The sequence below is a fragment of the Choristoneura fumiferana genome, chromosome 18 (assembly GCF_025370935.1).
Source record: "Choristoneura fumiferana chromosome 18, NRCan_CFum_1, whole genome shotgun sequence".
Lineage (NCBI taxonomy): Eukaryota > Metazoa > Arthropoda > Insecta > Lepidoptera > Tortricidae > Choristoneura > Choristoneura fumiferana.
In genome coordinates, this window is record NC_133489.1 from 16,672,033 (window position 1) to 16,694,083 (window position 22,051).

At 38.8% G+C, this 22,051-nt stretch overlaps 1 protein-coding gene across 1 annotated transcript in view; it reads right to left on the minus strand.

Moving 5' to 3' along the window:
- Nucleotides 1-22,051, minus strand: part of LOC141438386 (voltage-dependent calcium channel subunit alpha-2/delta-3-like) — a 94,725-nt gene that overhangs the window by 53,001 nt on the left and 19,673 nt on the right. The window contains 1 exon segment of the mRNA XM_074102247.1: nucleotides 15,616-15,726. Within this exon segment, the coding sequence (XP_073958348.1) occupies nucleotides 15,616-15,726 (111 nt within the window).

Consider the following 22,051-nt stretch of genomic DNA (forward strand, 5'->3'; position numbering starts at 1 on the left):
GCCAAGCCTGTGTGTCGCTGATTATGATACCGGCCATTTTGTTTGTGCAAGGTGTAAATATTTGTTTCAGGCAATAATTAGTAGGTACAAAATCATCTAACAAATCAGACTATAAATTTCCGGTGATTAAATATTACTTTGCAGAAAAAGTTACTATTTGATGTACGAGTATGACATCAAACAACCACCGTGCTCAGATACTAGAATTGAATGTTATAATACTCGATCCATTTCCAAATCTGCTTGTTTTAAAACTATAAACCAATAAATACGAAAGAGTACCTAAAACAACTATCACAATAAAAACTCGAATAACGAAACTACAAATACAAAGGGAAAAAGTAGGGTGCAAGAGGTGTGAAAATAACATTTCGTCTTTATCACGGATAGAGGCAGTACGTGAGCAATGGAACCTCGTATTTGACTGTGCCGTGCCGGTAAAGGCAGGAATGCGGCAAAAAATGAGATAAACTGCTCAGATAAACGCGACGGAGGCATTCGCTGAATATGATTCCGACTCGTTGCCGCGTATTCGTCTTCGTAGAGCGGCTGGAAAGTCGAAATGTGCCCCTTATTGGTTGCATCTGTCATATCTTATTTTACTTAGGACAGTAATTGTTTTACTGAACACGAATTTATCATCGAAAAACGGAAATATTTTTTATTCTACCTAGATTATTACGTGATAAATGATTAAACATTCTCGTAATTAGGAGATAAATTTATACTTAAATAACCTGCATTAATAACGCTGTCTCAGTTATTAATGCAGGTGACTGTACAGTGAACAATGCTCTACTCGCCGATCTCTTGTAATTGTAGCCGGACCGTTATGGAACTATATGGAAATATTATTCCCTGAAATATCGACTCGTAATATCCTGCATCCTTACAGCAATGTTACTACATTTATGTCAAAAGTTAATAGGTTTCTGCAGGATATTACTAAGTACCCACCACGCTGCGACGTAAGCACCTTTCCTCTGCTACTTAGTCTAGCTGTCGCTTGCAAGTTCATTCCTCAAAGAGTTATCCGATAGAAGTTGGCGGTTAGTTTCTAGTACCTAGTCAATTTGGATTTAAAGAGATTGCCGTTTGAATTAAATGTTGTTTATAAGAAGGATTTTTACTTTATGCTGACGGTTTTAAAATGAAAAAATTACACGTTATCATCCGTTAAGCAAGCCCACATTGAAATTTAAAAAAGAAGAACAAAGTGTCTCATGTCGAAGTGTATATATGTTTTATCTACTTACACCCATATAGTAAATCCTCCATTATGCGTTCAAAAACCATAGGTAATGACCAGCATTACGACATTAGATTCTATTATGAACACGGCTGTATCGTGTGCAGCAGCACGTCGTCGCGCGCGCAGCGGGCGCAGCTCGTGGGGCAGACATACCTACCTAGTTCTCGTTAATGCAGGTCACTCTCAATAGAGGATTTAATATATGGATATAGATAAAATATTGTATGCAACTGTACGTAATTAGGCCTTAAAATACTCATGTGACCCTATTATGAAACTCGGCTACGCCTCGTTTCATAAACCCACACTCGTGTTTTAAGGTCCCCTATTACGATACAGTTGCATGAAATACTATTATTTATCTATAACCTTACGGGCTAAATTGTATTAGCTAAATTGGGCTAATGTGTATATTGACACATTTTATTTTTGTTCTTCTAGTGATATTAAAAAAGATATTAATATAGTATTGTTTAACGCGCTGACGTTCGCGATCGCATTCACCTCTCTTCTCTTTCTACCCTCGCCTGAGACCGTGTGACGGAAAGAAGTGACTAAAACGTTTGTGATTTCAATTGTGTTAGACAATAAGGCCACAGTGGCCTTAGACGAGGGTAGAAAGTGAAAGTGACGATGTTTACTGAAATGATGGCTATCGCGTATGAGTTCGCCGCTAGGGGCGCTAGTGTAGCGAGAGGTCTCTGAAATATCATTTTGTCACTGTTTTTGAGTGAGCTATGCGGGTTTATTAATAAATTAATTTTGTGAATATTTTCCAATACCTGAAATTAATTATGGCAAATATGAGTTATGGGGCAATGAATGTCTGTATTTTGAGACAGTTTTGTCTTTCTGAAACCTTTGTCCTCCCTTTTTTCCGAACTAAACGGGATTACGCAACACTGTGGCATGCTCGATATTTTTATGATACGGCTCCAAGGTAATAAATATGATTTAAATGTAAATTTTGTTTTCACGCCCGTAATAACAAACTAACCACTATACTTCAGGTAGGACCTTTGTCTACAGTGGCGTCAATTGGTGAGCGCGAAGCGGTAGCCCTCATTGTGAACATCAGCGCGTCAGAATACGACCTAGTCTTAGTTTGAACATCATTGACATCTATCCTATGTACCTTATAGATAGATGTCGATGTTGAACATGCTTGTTCGCTTACAAGATACCTACTTTATATTCGTGGAAAAAAGTGACATTCGGGCAGTCGGGTAAAAAGCATGACATTTTGGTGGGTACTAACTAACTGCGTAGATATTGGAATTGATTTTATGGTTGAAATTGACTGTTCATTTATTCACATCTTAACTTGTTGAAATCCACTAGGTAGTTTCGATAAATAATTGTATCACTTTACTTTGCGAATTCCCTATTCACAACAATTCCTTGACTTCAACCCAAACTAAACGGTATTACATTAAGGGACGATAACCGTACGTGCCGAGGCTCCGTCCCCTAATTTGACCACATTCTTTACTCCACCCTTTTTCTGTATTTTGGTCTGTTCGAATATCAATGTATTCTAATTCCAGCAAGATATATAAGGGATCGTATGGTACCTTTATACAGCGGATATTCTTTTATTCAGTGAAACAACCCAGACGAGCGCGCATTTGCATATTTTCCTGTTTATATGTAGCGCATAATTTTTATACATTTTCGGCAAATGTGCTCTGTGTTAGGAATAGTATTCATTAGCATCCCAGCTACTAAATTTGACTTAACTACCTCGTGAAGTTTTCTATTCGTAGTAAAATTTTATCCTCCTGGATTTGTTAAGTCCTATACATTTCGTTATTTAAATGCCTACTGGTTCAAGTTGATTACCTACCCAAATGAAATTTTCTTACTGCTAATCACTGTTACAAAAGTACCCATCTTATACAGGGACCTTTTACCACAATCATGGTCAAACTGTATAGGCACAGTCGAACCAGTTGTACGGGAACCCACTATGGAATTTTTTCTCAATTAATATCCAAGTATCCTAATGACATCTCATCGCTTATCTAATTCCTAGACATTTACTATTCTATGGCATGTACCGTTTGTACGTATTTATATGTATATTTACCCAAAAAAGGTGTAGTAATGAATCAGTGTTCAGCACTCGCTATGAATACAACGTTAATTAACCCGGACGCTGGTCACTAGAATCCTATTAGATATGAAAGCGCCGGTCGTTGATCCCTGCCCTCAGGCCGCCCGCCCTTACAAGGTTTCTCACCCAGTATTTAGCTACATCAACTTTCATACAGTCAAAGATGAAACTTTCGCAGCAGAAAATATTTAAGCTTAGATTAAAATTGACATGGTCTTGAGACCGTTTTTAGGGTTTCGAATCTCAAAAGGAAGAAACGGAAACCTTATAGGATTACATCGAGGTCGGTCTATGAGTTTGTCTATCCTAAATTATTTTCCCAGGAACGGGTTGAGGTGTCAAAGTGAAATTAATACGAAATACAATAGGCTAATAGTTATTATTATTATTATTATAAGGTAACGCAAAGAACTATGCTTGGAGTATTACGCGGGATCGAATGAGAAATGATGAAATTCTTGCAAGAACTTAAATAAGTTACAGACACGGCTTAGCACATTGCATACGTTAAATGTGGGCGGGGCACATTGCTCTTGTGACACGTAGCCGTTGAGGCCGTTAGGTTTTAGAGAGATCCAGGTGCCAGAAGGAAAAAAGTTTTTAGCCTCTCGTAAGGTGGACGGACGATCAAACGAAAGCCGTTGCCTGTGGGTAGCACAAAACCGATCGATGTGAAAAATCTTGAGCAAGGTTTGTGCCTAGATATGATGGTAATGATGATGATGATGAAGTAAGAGAACGGCTTAGTTTATATTACTCACTTTAAATCCTTAATTTTATTTTATTTTAATAGTTTTATATGATAATTATGTAACATTTAATAATAATTTTAAGTTAAATTAATTTATATCATATTCATTGTGACAGTTTTATTCGTATTTTTTTGTCACATACATATTAATATTTCTACGCCAGATCTGACTGAATATGCTGTTGAAATTTATTACAATAACAACCTGTAACTGCCATATTCTAAGAAATAAACAATTTCTATTTCTATTTTAGTAATCGGTAGAGGCTACGGCGGGTTGATTGCTACGCGGGTGCTACTAAGTCTACGGCGCTACTACGGGCTGCTACGAGGTATGAGCAAGGCTTGATGATGGTAATGATGTTGATGATGATGAAATAAAAGTACGGCTTAGTTTATATTAGTTCTCTTTGAACACACCTAATGAACCTAACCTAATATGGTCAGTATTCGGTAGAGGCTACGGCGGGTAGACTGCTACACGGGTGCTACTAAGTCTACGGCGCTACTACGGGCTGCTACGAGGTTTGAGCAAGGCTTGTGACACTTATGACTAGATATGATGGTAATGATGATGATGATGATGAAGTAAAATTACGGCTTAGTTTACATTAGTTCCCTTTGAACACACCTAATTAATTAATATGGTCAGTAATCGGTAGAGGCTACGGCTGGTAGATTGCTACGCGGGTGATACGAAGTACTTCGGGCTGCTACGAGGCTTAAAGACTATAGTATAAGATAACTCCTGTTAGTGGATAAAATCAATTATTTTTGTAAGTGCGTCTATTCGATGATGGCGATTGGATATCTCAGTGGCCAAAGAGCCTGTCTACGAGCTATGTGGTCCTGGATTCTGTGCCCGGTATAGACAGATATAATAATATGAATGAAAAATACGAATCTATACTCGCGATATGAATTATTTATTGTATTGATCTATATATACGTGTGTTTATTCGTTGCTTAGAACTAATAGTATAGTCGACCAAGTGACAGTTTCTACAACAGAAAAAATAATTAGGCTGATGGTATGCTGATGGCACACAGACTTCCACGTGAAAAATACTTTTTGAGTTCTTAATTGTACAAAAATGTAGAAGCTTCACTTATTTAGTTTCGGACTAGTCATAAATTTTGTCCTGTGAATTGGGATTATTGTGTCCCGTGATATTTTTTTAATTATTATTTTTTTGTATAAGTTTCCTTGGTCTGGAGTGAATTTTATGGTAACAGGCTTTTTACCCGACTGCAAGAAGTGGTATTGTTTTTTTAGACGTAACGTTAAATAAAGAAATAATAGAGCAGTTAAGTTACTTGCACCATAAAGGTTTTGAACAGCAAAATAAAGTAAAAATATATTCGTTTGCGTTAATATAAAAAAAATGCCGTAATTTTTTTTCGAAAGAAATGCTATTTTACTGTAGTTTATTTTTAGGTTTACTCTTTAAACTTAAAAAGTTTGACGATACCCGCTTGTATAACGTGTTATCTTTTACCTGTAGAACTTAAAAAAACATCAATGCCTAAAAATGTCTGCTCAGAAATTCAGGTTGTCTCACAAAAGAAAAAAAGCTCAGGAGATAGAGGCCCTCAGTTCGTGGAAATTGCATTTAATTACAAATCTTTGATTGCGTATTGCATAGAATAGAATCGAACCTGGGGGAATGCTAAGATTTCATTCACGAGGTACCCGCAGTGAGGCATTGCTATTAAAGTTTGCACGAAGCCTCCGTCCCTCACTCCCCTCCCTCCCTTTAGCTCGGGGTGCACTTTATCATGACACCAACAACAAACTAGTTTCGCGATTTGTTGTTGCACTTTATACATATTTTGCAACTGCACTATTTCCTCCACATTGTTTGCGGTGCAGTTTAATTCGAAGCATAGTTATTAAACTGTTTTTGTTACATTTGTACTTACTTATAAATATTTGCACACCATTTTTATGATAATGGTGGGTTTATAAACCTCATTAATTAGCCTCTCCTTTAACCTACTATTAAACTACTTGTTTTGATTTTTCTCACTTTAATTGTTAGATTGATTGACTTTAGATTTGGTATTTTAGTATAAATACATTGCATACAATGCAATAATATAAGGTTAATATATACAAACTCAGAATATGCAATTAGCTAAGTTGGTACAGTACAGGGCTACACAATAGGTCGCGGGAACCGTTAGGTAAATAAAGAAAACTCTTTAAAAGTATAAGGACCTTTTACGGTAAATACCAATACTTCAAAAGTTTATTCGAAGGACCAAATTCTTTCCCATAATGGGGGTTATTGATAAACCGCTCGAAGGGTTTCCAGAGTGACATGCAATTTCTAAAATGGACGCGTATAAAACTCTCGTTGAGTACAGTGCGTGTTACCTAAGCGTCCTATTACTGCAGGCGTCTCGGCGCGCCTCTGGAATATTGAGTAAGTAGCCTACGGGGTCTGCTCTCTGGCGAGCGACCCGTGATCTGTGACGAGCGGCGAGCGGCGCGGCGAGCGGCGCGACGAGCGGCGGCGACGAGCGGCAGCGGCGCGCCCGGGGCGGCCCGCGGTGGGAGGGAGCGGGAGAGAAGCACCGTCTCAAGACTACGAATCAATAAAGTCCACTCGTATAGGTCCGGGCGGTGCAACGAGTGGATATGGGTCACGGTGCACTCAGCCCGTGAGACGGTATTTAATAACATCTCGCCTCTCCGAGTACACGCCCGACAGATATTACTCGATCCTTTAGAAATGTTCGATATTACTTACGCCACGTCAGAGATGTTTAATCTGTTGAAGGTGTCGACAGCCAACCGGGAGAGGATTTTAAATGCTCTCTCAAATCGTTACGGCGTCATAAAAATTGAAAAGGGATCGCCGCTATACCCGTTCTAAGTTCGAAGACGCAGCACTATTAGGTATTCATGATGTGATGGTTAAAATAACGCTTGTTATGGCGTCGTAAGCGGTGGCATCGGAGATGATTGTTGTAGCAATTTCCGGCACCGATTGCGGTCCAATGGTGCGAATTATGTCTGAGATTTCTTGTCACAAGCAGCTGGTGTTTCGCAATTTGCTGATGGCGGCATTAAGGTCGGCAAGTGCAGTGGTCTACTTCCGCCCCCCGCGCCCTGCGGCATGCCTCCAGAATTTGGCGGTGCGCCTTGCACTTAGCTTGCAGCGGAATTTATATACATGTGAGCACATAATACGTATAGTAACCAGCCGTAACATAATATGAGCACGTCGCAGATTGTTCTTGTGATAGAGTTTGGATTAGTGGCATCGCAAAAGCTGCACACACACACACACACACACACACACACACACACACACACACATACACACACACACACACACACACACACACACACACACACACACACACACACACACACACACACACATATACAAAAGCCTAAACTTCTAACAAAGTAATAATTTGGTCACTGAATTCTAATTATGAACAGGTTTTTTATGAAAAGAATAATTTTATTACAAGCTTTTTTTTGTTAATTGTAGGTACTTTTGGTTGGCTGTACTTGAATTGTCTTTCAATACCAAATTTCCAGTCAATGTGATCACTAGAGATAGATCAAAATTAACTTGCAAGATTTGAACCAAACTAACGAACCCTAAAACTTGACAAGGTGAGACAAGTGTACTCAATTCAAGCCTCGTTTGATTCTTGTAGCGCTAACAAAAATAACTTAAAAAATAAAAAAAGATGATCTTAAATTATGTATCTTATCTATTAGATGAGCTAGGGTTAAACAAAGAAATAGGTATACATACCTACAAGGTGAAGTTAATCAAAAGTTTGTGAAAATGGAAATATTATGGAGATTATATCGAATTCTAAGTATTACTATAAAAATACGATACCTACGAGTTAAACGGAATTACTTCGAGTACTACAACAACAGGTGGATGGTGTGAAGGCACGGCATATACATATGTAGCAGCTTACATGAATGCGTTCCTTGGCCTTCGATAAATGAAGGCAAGTGCAGGTGGTAAGGACCTTGTGCAAGGTCCGCCCGGATTGCTACCACCATCTTGCTCGCTTATCCTGCCGTGAAGCAGCAGTGCTTGCACTGTTGTGTTTCGACGTGGAGAGTAAGACAGCCGGTGAAATTACTGGCACTTGAGGTATCCCATCTTAGTCCTCTAGGTTGGCAACGCATCTGCAATAACCCTGGTGTTGCAGAAGTTTATGGGGCGGTGGTGATCTCTTACCATCAGGAGACCCACTTGCTCGTTTGCCATCCAATCGAATAAAAAAACACAGCACTTCGCTAAAGTGTCAACTTCTTGCTTACATTTGAATAACATGCAGATTAATGGTTGTTTGTTGTTGAAAAGTAAACTGAAGTTCGCTCCATACGCGCCACCCAAACCATACATAAAAAAGAGTATGGGGTACATTTGCCACGTTTTTTACAACCGACAAAGTATCCTATGTGCCCCTTCTTCGCGTACTCGTATAAAGCTTTGTGTGATTGTGTGCAATAGAATTTCAATTTTATCTAAGTGCTAATTGAGAACTGGCAGTTAGGTAGATACGAGTACTTAGTAGGTATACTTCGTTTTTTTTTAGCATTAGAAAGAAGGTAAGCAATCTTGACGTGTCTTTTTATTGATAAACACTTTTTTAAAAATAAGTCACAGTAGATATGTAACAATAACAAAGAATTTTGGGATCATAAGTAATAATTACTGTTTTTTTTTACTTTTTTCAATAAAAAGACTCGTCAAGGTTGTTTACTCTTTTTCTAATGATAAAAAACGAAGTTTATAGGAATGTTATGTCTGGTAGAGCAGAAAAAAAATATGCCGATTTCAATCGAAATTTAAGAAGTAGTTATTCTGTGATCATTTACAATTAAAACTTTAAATAATATTTTAATAGCGATGGAATTAAAATAACATTATTGTGACGTGCTGCATTCCCGACTACGCGTCGCATTCAACACCAAACTGTGAACAGAATTCTGGCTGCACAATAACACAATTCCTGCGGGTTAATATAAGTATTTAAACTTAAACAATTGCATTGCGCTGGAAACTAGTAGATCCCTGTTCGCGTTAATTAACCGGTGCTGTGTCAAAATTACTTCTAGCCGAGATAACGCCGTGGCCATAATTAATTACTCGCGCTTAATGAGCGCGTGCCGTCAAATTATGAAATTGCAACTAATGGCACAAATAACCTCTGTCTGCACAAGGGATTATTGCAGGATTAGTTTTACTAGTTTAAAACATAATAGGGCATCCAACCGAGTGTAACGCAGCTTTATTTTACTCTAATTACTTTTTCAGCTCAGCATCTCAAACAGGCAGGTTTTGCTATTAGAAATCAGTGAGCAAAATCGCATTTTGCTCACTCCGTGAGACAAAGTAACTTTTTTTTTTTAAATACCGGGGACAGAGTGCTGGTCTACTACTCACTTAATTTCAAATATTTGAACTTCACATTGATCTGTCACTTTCACTTCAACACGAAAAAAGCGAGAGATAGGATCAAATCGATATTAAGTTCGATTTTCACTATAAAATACAAATACTAATTATTTAACAAAACGAATATAAATGAACGAAATTCCCGCTCAACTTTACTTTTTTCTAAGTTTTTTTTTACTTTTTAACTATGCAAGAAAAGTATATCACAACAGCAACCTAATAAAAAATACCGTGCTGATTAGAATCTTAAATTAAATTTATAGTATTAAAAATATGTCGATAATGAATTAATTATAATAGCGAAATTTAAATTTATAATAATTACATGACAGTGAAATATTTCAAAAATGTTGAAATTTTCCCGCTCTTTTTTTAATAAAGTATGCAACCTCGTTGCACAGAAGCCGCTGCTCTTGTTTTTTTTTTAATAAAACCGCCTAAATGCCTACCTCTTAGAGTTGGAATAAATATTAGTAAAATTGAATGAATTTGCAACTAATCTATTAATAAGTATTTATGTTTCAAACAATAGTAATCCTAATAAAATCATATTTACTTAAAGGTTCAAGAACCACTGGTCCGATTTCGCTAATTCTTTTTTTGTTGTGTTCATTACTGTCTTGAGAAGGTGTTTATGGAAGAAAATACAGAAAAATACAACGGGGGGTGAAGCCGCGGGAAACAACTATTTATTATAAATTACAAGTTTATTATTCAACTTCAATGACTCAAGATGAGATATTTGCAGTAATAAAAAATATGGCATGTTTTACAAGGAGTCCTAAGTTCAAATTACAATCCATGACATGAGTATCAGATTTGGATTTGTATTCGTATCTACGGAATCAAAACCTCTCTACTTACCAAATACTTTTGATCATTGTCTGGTGACTTTTAATGGCGACTGGACGTACAATTTTTTTAGTCAAGGTTGTAAATGTGATACTTAATTATATTTGTTTCTTAATAATCGGATTATACATTTTTTTTGTGTTTGTTTTGTAAATAAGTATTATGTGATTTAGGTTTGTGGTTATTCTAACCTTTAAATTATGTTCTCGCTGCTGAGGTGAAAAGTTGTATGTGTCACACGAGACCAAAGTTTTTTTGTATCTCGTGTGTTTGAATCCCTCGTTGCTCTCAGGATTTTAATCTAGAATCACTCGCTACGCTCGTGATTCAATTATAGAATCCTTCGCTTGCTCGGGATTCAAATTCAACACTCGCAGCAAAAAACAACTTTGTTCTCTTGTTGCACAAATAACTATTTCACGCTAGGTTTTATGTTTTAGTAGGTAGCTATCTAAATAAATGGGTGTGTTGTTGAAAAAGTTGGACATTTTAAAGCAGTAGTCAAAAATGGTATGAATTATTCCGTCCTGCGCGAATTACCCAACCAAACCACACAATGGTTTGGGTAATTTTTGTGTCGCAACAGGTTATTCCGGCCAGTCGTTTTGTATGGATGACTACCAGTTCATTATTATCCGCCTTCAAAATGGTTTCGGCGAAAGACCAGGGCTGACTCCATCCGAGGAGTCTGCGTTTATACTGAGGCAGGACCATTTCGGGCACATAGTTTTTCTCTTTCCTTTTGTATACGATATGTTGTGTCTCGCTTACTTTTTTTCACTTCATTTCATATCCCACTGTTGAATACGCTTAAACAACCCCTTAGATTTTCAGTTAACATGGGCCAACTGCACTCAGATGCTGTATTTGGAATATTAACGTATGTGTTCAGAGATCTAATAAAATATCCTCCTAACGCCCAGAGCCCTTTATAAAGGACTTATTGTAATTTTAAATCAAACTATCATAAATGACATAAAGTTTGATGTTCATAAATCAAAAATTTTACTTGGGCGTTAGGAAGATATCAATAATTGTAAACATCGTACAAAACAGCATGAAAAAAAAGACAACTGCTCCTTATTAATTGTAAAAGTGCAATAAAAACTCCTATATTTTTTCGCTCTCTGGTTAAATAAAGTATGAGCGGCGTTAGCGGGGCGGATGGAGGTCAGAGGGTGGCCATCATCCCACGGGCACTGTTTACATTACGCCTATTACATTGTTATGATTTATCGCTCTATCGATGCGCCGGCCCGCCCCCACCGCGGGGCAAAGTCCTATAATTTCAGCTTCATTTTACTAACCTTTATGTATACATGCAAAGGAATTTGAACTACGCTTCAACACGTAAAGGTATCGGCGGCTTTGATGTGCGAGACGCGCTCGGCAAAGATAGCTAGAAATAAAATTGGTTTACTTTCGACGGTGGCTGTAATTTCGACTGTGTCAATATACACGTAAAATACGTATTATTGTACACCATTCGAAGTAACAGTGCTGGATTTGAGAGCGTTACGAATATTTGTTGACTCGAGGATAAAATTTAAGGTACGCAGTAACCATAATCGAGGAGAATTTTACACCATTTTTAGTAATTTCATAGCAGTTTTTTCGCACACATTAAAATCGACTTGGTTTCTGACTACCTCTTCCTTTTTTGAAGTCGATTAAAAAGGATACAATGTAGAAAACCATAGAAATAAGCCTGAATACTTTACAAAATACTTTATTGTATAATGTGTCGCGCTGGATGCTTGCCGTGTAAACTCCTTATGCTCAGGAACGCTGTAAGCGAGGCAAACTCTTCACCACAAGATATCTGTACCATAATATGAAATACCTTGTGCGCTTGACATTACATATATTTAGTACGAGTATTTTATCGATAAGAAAAATACTGCACGTAATATTTTAATCTGGTTAAAACAATCAGAATGTTACATAATTAAGACGTTAAAAATATACATATTTTTTTATCTTTTCACGTGGATAAATTGAATAAAACATTTAAGTTAAAGTATCACAGGAACTCTGCAGCATATTTAATTATGCAAGGGAATCCTTTAGAGCAGAACCCGAAACCAAAACTATCCGAAATCGGTTTGATCTCCGCGAGTTCAGTTAATTTGGATGGGATTTGCTGTGAATATTGTGATACTGAGTGGGCGCCGTGATTCCCTCTGGTGAGATCTCTTATATAATGCATGCTAATATGTCAGTTTATGTCTACGTAACCATTTGAGATTGCACATAAGTAAACTCACCAAACGTGCGACGGCGCGGCATTACTTTTTATGTTTAATAATGTGCGTAAATCTTGAGTGTATTAGTCAGCTAGGACGAGTGCGGGCTGAGTAGGCGCAATAAACCGCCGACGTGACTCAATCAGCGGGCTTAGGCAACTTGCTACTCATCAGTAAAGAAGTTGGTGCTCACTCAACAATGCGTTAAATTGGGAGTGCAGAGTCAGAATGCAAATATGGACAGAGAGGAGAGGAACGAGTGCATTCAGCGAGATTCCCGGCCCCCGCGTCGCCTCGAAAATATTCCACTTTGAGTCGGTAAAGCGCTATGCATGCACCTATGTAGACGTAAAAGCTCAAAATTTACATTAAATGGCGCTAGGCAAACCCATTTTAGTTTAAAATTAACCTTTTAGTTCCAGTTTAACTTTCTTTGATATTATAACAAATTTTAATGCAATACCATGTACTTTTTAGTTCTTTATCATTTTTATACGAGTACACTACAAGTTAGATAACAGATAAAATCTTAAAATGGTATGCCTCATTAAAGAAGTGAAAACTTCAAAGAGTGAATTAATCATATCATATGGTAACTTGTTTGAAAATAATTTCGCTTCCTATCTCATTCCTTGCCTTGTATCGAGGTCGAAGCACTAACATAAATCCGGTTCCGGTCACCGTCGACCGCAGCGTCGAACAGAATTCCCGTAATGAACAGCCAATGAAAGATTTTGATCACCGATTGAATTTGCTGGCATCGAGGAATTGGTTGCAAGCTATTGAATTGAGGCGCTTTGATGGAATTGCGTGCCGAGTACAAATCACAAAACATTCCAGTCCCTCTGGTTAATTGATTCCTGTAGGCCTTCATTAGGGAGGGCGGCGTGCGAATCGACAAAAACGAACTTTTACGGTAAGGAGAATGCCAGAGTTCGGACAAAAACCACAAATGACGTTCGGGAGGTGGCGCGGATCGAATAATTACGTCGCGTCCCCATGGCTTACGCCCCAACTTGGCTTTCACACTCCAAACATCAGTCCTTCGCAAAACTTTGCGCTCGACTTCACCGAATTACTACATGTTTTACCAAAACGTAAGTACACGCTCAACAAACTTTGTTCAGAGTAAAGCATGTCTAAAAGTAAGCACACGACATTATCGAGTTTTATTGCTTATTAGACATGCGCATTTGCTTATATGTTGAGTGTTTTTGGAACGACTGAGTCACCGATCGAATTGAGGGATACCTAAATCATCACTATTATATACAATACTTACCACAGTTTTATTTCGACATCTCGAGAAATATTCTTCGTAAGTATTCTAGGCAACGGCTGGTTCCAGTGGCATGTTCCGACGATATTGTCAGTTCTGCGTCAGTTGAAAAGTTGAACAAGATACAGACGCATCGGTGGTAGCACGTTGTTAGAAATTTAAAAGAATTCCAATATCAGTGGGCGTGTCGGGAAGCGCAGGCTCGTCGCGAGATAATGCCAAGTTGGGCGCGGGGCTCGTGCTCGCGGAACTCTAGCAAGATTACGTTCAAGGGTCTTCATACCGAACGCCTTTTATGAGCATGCACCTTTATATTGGGCTTTATCAATCCAATTACTACGACTGCGGCAACAAAAGCAGGAAGTAACGCTTGAATGAACGAAAGCAGTACGATATATCATGGTTAGTTTTATATAAAACAAGTTTAGATACGCCTAAATAAACACAACGTGAGTTAATAACAGAACTGTGTCGGATGCTGAGCAGGCGGGAGGTATCGGCCATCGCTGAATATGTTAATGTGGTTCCACCCGATGTCGCCGCAATATCTCAGCACTTCGCAACTGGGTCGTCACATTCCTACTGCACGTTTTTAGTTTGTAACTTTAGGTCTAGTAACTTGACACTGTTTATAAGTTTCATTGTTTCATTTAAGGCTAAATTCATTTCATCATCATCATCAACACCATGTCAGCCGAAAGACGTCCACTGCTGGACATAGGCCTCCCCCAAGGCGCTCCACTCAGACTCTCAACTCTCTCTCTCTATCAACTCTTGATGACCTTGCAACACAGTTTATATATATTTTTTATAATTAAGGTACTTGCAAAAAATCGTAATAAACTAACTTAAACTATAAATGACTGTTGGGATGTCAAAGTTTTCAGTATATTAATTAATAAATTTGTGTACGTATACATATTGACTTTCATTTGAACTGGTGCAAATTAATTTTAGCCTGCAAGTTATCCTAAAATGCATAACCCAAAGGGTGAAATCCACACCGGATCAGCAACGTTGGTAAATTCTAAATGAACCAGTTTCGAGCGCTGCGCTCGCCGCGTGAATTCAATCTCGCAACGAGAGATTTGAAAAAAGGACTTGCTTCAAGAATCAGCAAATGAATTGGGTAAGTTTTTAATGCACAGAGCTAAATAATGTATATTCCTTTCTTAAGAGAAATAACTAAACACTATAGTAGGCACTGTGATGTCGTAAAAATCATAAAATCTGTCAGTACTTCATAAATTTGCATATGACAGAAATAATTAAAAATATTTCTATAACACATGCATGCGTGTGACGAGTGGTGTCATCTATCGAAATTAGTGCAAAATTTTAAGTTTTGTGACTTAGGTACAAAATATCTATATAGAGCCTATATAATATAAGTCCTTAACTCGTGTGGATCTTTCGTGTAACATATCGTGGAAATAAAAAAAATATACCGTAGTCTTAATTTATCTTGCATAAGAATAGCATTAAGAAATTTCGTGTCTCTAGACTAAGCGGTTGAGATTTCGAGATTTTAGGTAAGTACATTAGTTTTTAACAAGTTTAATAGAAAAGTCAAATCTTGGACCGTCAATACAACTACCAAACCTAACGATTTGCGTGACCAAGTGGCGGATAAAGCCTTGTTAATGACATAAATAGGAAGTCCACTTACCATTACAGCGTTAATTTTGAAGTCCATGTGGTTTTTAACTTCCGCGGCGAGCTCTCGCACTAGCAGCAAGCCGTCTTTACGCACCACCTCCACATTGTACTCGTGATATTTCTGCGCAAAACAAGACAAAATAAAAAATATTTACGTGATAGCAAATAGGTTATGACCCCATTTGTAAAAAATACATAGGATTTTTACAGTTTCTATGTTATTAAACAATCAATATTTTTATATAAAATGATACGTTAGGGTAGGTAGATATTTTAATGTGCGGTGCCATCTTTTGACGGATGGCTGAACTTACTCAAAAGAAAGTAAGCAAATTTCGTTCGGTAATAAGCATAATCGTCAACTTCTGAAAACTAATTTAATACAAGTAGGTATCTACGAAAAGCTCTACATTTAGAGGTCATTGACACAGTCGTTATCACAACGAGCATAACAATAATATTTCAGAGCAAATTGACTAGTGCTTGTAATATATCTGCGTAGAGCAGGCACGCGTTATTTATTGCTTCCACGAGCACAGATAAACATTGGCAGGCATGTAGCGCTCGCATAATTTGCGAAAATGACAACAATCGTGTCGCATTCGCGCTACATTACGCGCTGAGTTATTGGGCCCAACAACATGGCGCCCGCGGGATGCGGCTGAGACCTGTCAAATTTAAAAATGGAACGAAAACGTCCAGAATTTGGCGGATGCTGGCTGCCAAATTTTTGTTATTTGGAAGAAGCTCGCGCTCGCATCGTGCTTCGGTGATATTGAAATTTGGATTGTGTACGACACCGTGGTGGTTGTGCTATCACGTCGAACAATGAACGGTGCACGCTGCTTTTTACCCCTTGCAGAAGTAAAATTACGGTAGGTATAATGTTAATGGAAATAAAATATGATAGACATCTTAGCATACAGACAGCAGGAAATTATAAAAGCAGTTAAAGCAACAAGAAGGCACTAAAATGTGTAGATATTTATGTTATGACACCGACTGTACCATTCATTTAGAAACTAAAAAGATAAACTTTGGCAAGAGACGTTTACGATCAGTAGGCAATAATCACTGATGTTCGGAGTCGGAATAAATTATCCAAGAGTATGAAAATAAAATTGTGCGCGTAAGGTTATAGCGGGCCGGAAAAACATTTTTCACGGCAAAACAGCTGCCGTTCACTCAATAAAGTTCCCTTTAAGGGTACCTTCGACCGCGGGTGAAAAATGGCGACGCGAGGCATAGAGACGTCGGCCCGAGCTGGCGCCCTAGAGCCCCCTTCGTTCGACACACTGGCTTCATTGTATTGAAAAACACTTCAGACCCACCCTAGATCCAACGTAATCGATAGGCCACTCTAGTTTGCTCTTACAGAAAATCGACCAGCGAGCACATAACTAAAGCCGAGTTTAGATTTGCAAGAAAAATCACGCAAGTATTGCATTACATTGCGAGGCCGTAAAGCCAACGAGTTAGTAGTGGTCAATCGAGCGCCGCAGTGTACTGCAACTTGCTCGATTTTTCTTGCAAGTCTAAACTCGGCTTAACACTAAGATAAAAGAACAAACCTCGTTTATTTGTAAATCGTCATCGCGGCTTTAACTTAGTTGGTGAATAGGAGCAAAATTGCTGTAATATTATGGAAGAGGGTCGTATTCCTCGGGCTGATCTTGGGTACGTATGTGGGAAATCTGCGGTCAGATCCAACCCACCTGCATTATAGATAAAGGGTGAGGGATTGGAAATGCCAGCCGGAATTACGAAGATAGCTCACATTTTATAAATAAACTATACACTAAGAAATTGTGTTGCTTTTTTTTCTCCGCAGTCGAGAGCAGTTTTTTCGTTCGACGTAAGGCTTATTAATAAATCTGAGACAGCGAAGATAATATTAAATTTATAAGAAAACATTTCGTAGAATAAAATATATTTGTATTAGATATTTGGTTCGATTCGAAGGAGAGTAATCGTAGTGGATGGGGCGAAGTAGCGGGAGGTATGAGGTACGGCGTGCGGCGGCTGGTCGTTGCATAACACGACCGTGGCGCGCGGCCGCGGGGACACATTGGCTAACAACGAACCTAAATTCAATTAAGGCAGTTAATTTAATCCGCTTTGTACGTCAACACCAGCCTCACAGGATTAAACCTGTTCTCAAATATTTCCTTATTTAATTACTTTGGCGATATATTCGTCGAAACCGCCATCATCACATGAACACGCTATGAACAATGCTGATTATCATCTATATTAGGGTAACTAAAATTATAATTGGATTAGGGGTTTTAGTTAAGTAGGAGTTGGCAGGAACAGGATTCGCGTTTGGCGCGGTGTGTTTCTTGCCCTGACTGACGGCTGCCGGACGCGACAGGATTTGCCACTACGTCCGGCCGCATTGGTGCCCGCCGCTCTCTCGCACAAGGGAACTCCATTTACTCGCAAAAAATATGTACCTACAGAAAGGGTACACTCTGACAACAGCCCGCGCCCGCTTCTCCGGCTCTAGGAAATGCGATGTCAAAGAAAAACTTATGGTTGAAAACCGCTGGCATTATATCTGTATATTATAGCAATGTACTGCAGCTTTTATTAGCATTGGACAGTTTCTGCAACAAGATTGCACAATGTATGAGCTTTAAAAGCGTGTATTAACTACACTTTGTTTTATGATTTTGAGCCACAATCAGCAGAACCGGCAGCATTACGCTACGCACCCGCCGCGACACATTACGGAAGGCGCCGCTTTGATTCCTCGATCGATAGCCCATAGTTGCGGCGAGCTGTTTGAAGTGAGGTAGCTCGGAAAGCAGGGATGGAATCGTCCGTGTGCGACCTTTGATCTGCGCCCGGCAGGTTGCGGTGAGTCAATCGAAAGTTTCCGCGCTGTGCACGCCGTATATTTATAACGACCTATATTATTTACCTTTACCGATCATAATTTAATAATAGTTATCGTTATTTCTAAATGTCTTACTAGCTAAAGCATGTTTACTTCAAATTATACAAAGTGAATTACTTAATAACAACGACAGAACTGCAAATGCACGACTAACACATGATTAATTATCTGTTTTTCGGAGCCCTGTACCACTACCATGAGTTTACAGTGACGATTTGTAGAGGCGCTGTACAATTCTCCATACAAATAATTTACGCCGTCAATATCGAGTACGGTCACTGTAAACTCATGGTAGTGGTACAGGATCTTCTATCTATGTAGGCTCGAAACGGTTATCAGACCGGAGGCCGTATTGCCTAACGTTTCTGACGCTCACGATCGCAATCAAATGACAGATTTCACAACAAAAACTGTCATCATAAACATTAGGCAATACGGTATCTGGGTTAAATGTGAGCTATCCAAATTAAAATTTAATTGACCTAATTTTATTAAATATAAAATCATATCTACTTCAAAAGTAGCCGTGACCATAAGACGTAACAATGAAATTAAACTTTGTAAACTAGATAGTCTAAAGTAAAAGTAAAGGGAAAGTGTCATCCTCTACAATTAAGAATTTCACTCCGACGCCCGCCAAAACGCCAAACTTTTAACTCCCAGCGGCGATTAATTAAAAATGTGTTACTAATGAAATTAAAGTATCCGAAGGGACCCGCGGAACCGGCCCGCGCCTTGGAATTTCATATCGTTGGATTCCCGCCCAGTGCCGAGATTGAGCGCCACCGAGCGCGAGTTCATTTCACTAACTCTAGATCTTATTGCCTCTTGTTCATAACTAGTTTTTCAATTAGATGATCCTGATATATTTAAATGGGCTTATCACCTACGAATAAATAAATCTTGCTGTTTTTTACGGACACAGATGAGTTAAACACTTTTTTACCGGCAGTCTAAGGTTTTGTGTTTTAACGTTTAAAAACATTTTAAATGAACACCTACGAAAATTTGCCGTGAGCTGAAGAAATACATAGGCTTTGATAAAAGTTACTTTCTATTCATAGAAAGTATCAAAGTATTTACTTTCTAAGCCACATATAGGTACGATAATGTGGCGATATTTTCGGAAAACTTACTTGAAGGGCGTTTGTGTAATTTGTAATTAATATTATACTAGATTGATTAAATACCTGCTCGTTCATTACAGACGCTGATAAAGACATTAAGGGAGAGTTGGAGTACGGGACAAGGCTACGAGTGTTTTGTCCGTCCGGCGGAAGCGGTGAGGCTCCCTGGTGGACGCGCCGAGTTTAACCTAATTCTATTCTATTCTGTTATATTCTGCGTTTGCGGCCTTCGTACCTAGGACGCTATCTTTATGCACAAGTGGGCCAAGGTAATGAGAAAACGAGTTGGAGCCTGGCCTGCCGTAATGAATTATGCTCGTAGTTACTTGCGGAATTTAAATAAGAGTGATATCTGTAAGTACCTACTTTATGCAATGCATATGTCGGCGGCCGATCGTAAAATCCGCCAGATCACGAAATTCCTAGGCATATCGTGAAAAGCCGCCATTTCATGATATGCCTAAACGTTGGCCAGGCATATCACGATGTGCCTGAGAAATAATACGGCAGATCGATTAGAGCAACGCATTCGTCGATATTCCTAGCTCTATACCGGGCACATCGTAAAATAGTTTCTTTTTTGGCCACTGGTGGCGCTGCATATGCAATGGCGGCCGTGACCAGCTGACCGGCCGTGTTTGTTTAGCGCGTGAAAAATGTCGGCGTCGCAACAAAATGATCTTTAAACCGAAAATAGTGATTGAATTCAAAATAGAAGTGCAAATAAGCTTTTGAACATCAGCTCCGTTTCTTTTATGTGAATCAAACGGATTCTGTGCACAATGTGAAAAAACCATGCACGTCTGCCCGTATTTTAGAGGTTAGTATTTTGTTGATAAATAAAGTATTCACTATTTGTTATTTATTTATATCGAACAATTTAGGTACGACGAGCGAAGCGAGGAGTGGTTAGTATTAATTGTGATCACGATGCACGAGCCGAGCGAGCGAAGCGAGCGTGCCGCGGCAGCGGCCGGCGAAGTGCCAGAACCGATATGGCGGCGTTTCATGATACGCCTAGGAATTTCATGATCTGCCTAAACTGGCCAAATCATGAAATGTCGGCGCTTCATGATATGCCTAGGAATTTCATGATCTGCCTAAACGTCACTAGGCAAATCGCTAAACGGTGAGTTTTGAACGATATGGCGGATGTCCCTTAGCCAATTCATGAAATGGCGGCATTTCACGATATGCCTAGGAATTTCGTGATCTGGCGGATTTTACGATCGGCCGCCGACACATACATTTTATAATTCTTTTTCATTTGTTGTATCATATGTGTGACCAAAATACGTAATATCCTTCACTTCTATTATAAGGGATATATTTACTCTAGTTGCTTCATCATTTTATCATGGATCAACTATGAAAAATAATATTTAAATGAATAAACTGAACTCAATAGGTAATTTCTTAACTAAGTTTAAACATGCCGCTGAAATCAAGCTGTAAAACGGAAAAGGAAAAAATCATGGCAAGTTAAACAAAGGTTCGTAAAAATATAATTGAGCCCGACGAGATAGCGTGATGTTATAAAATGAATGTGTAATATCGAAGTGATAGAGCGACGGGGTAGTGGGTATCGGCAGTGGGTAGTGGGTATCGGCAGTGGGTAGTGGGTATCGGCAGTGGGTAGTGGTATCGGCAGTGGGTAGTGGTATCGGCAGTGGGTAGTGGGTATCGGCAGTGGGTAGTGCACGGTCGATCTGCGGGCGCGGCGCTAATATTGAATAAGTTCGGATGGGAAAGTTTCTCTTGCGAAACATTATATTACTTTAGGGCCCGCGATCTCCCGCAGAATTTTGATTGTTTTATAGCTAAGATAAATAATGGATAGTAACGTATAAGTCATGTACAGAATCGTTTCACTGCTAATACTAAGTAAGTAGTAGAGAAACGAGGATGCCAATTTTTTCGTAGGTAACTGCGACATATTTGGCATAAAATGCTCGAACATGTCAACAATATGGAAAGGAACATCTACTGTTTCATATCGTATTCTTGTGAAGTAGCAAATTTTCTTACGACCTACATGGACACAAACTTTGGACTCACAGGGTACTAAATCATCCAATCGCATAACATAGTCCCAATAAGCCTTGAAGTTTCCATTTGAAACAGTTGGCAGTACAGTATATTAGGAACAACAAGTGGCTACATTGTAGGTACTTACATATAATGCTGTTGTCAATTGACGAAGAACCCACACACAAAAGTTCGTACAAATTATGACATCTCTGCAAGGAAAGATTTCAAGAGTAATCGAATTAGGATAATAACTGTAAACCCCTCATGGGTTTCCACAGCCAGCACCAACCCGCGCTATTATTGTTTACGCTACGTCGGAAGTTAAGTTAATAAAAGAGGATGACGGGAGGTTTGACGTGCCTAACTTTGTCACTACGTAGCCACTT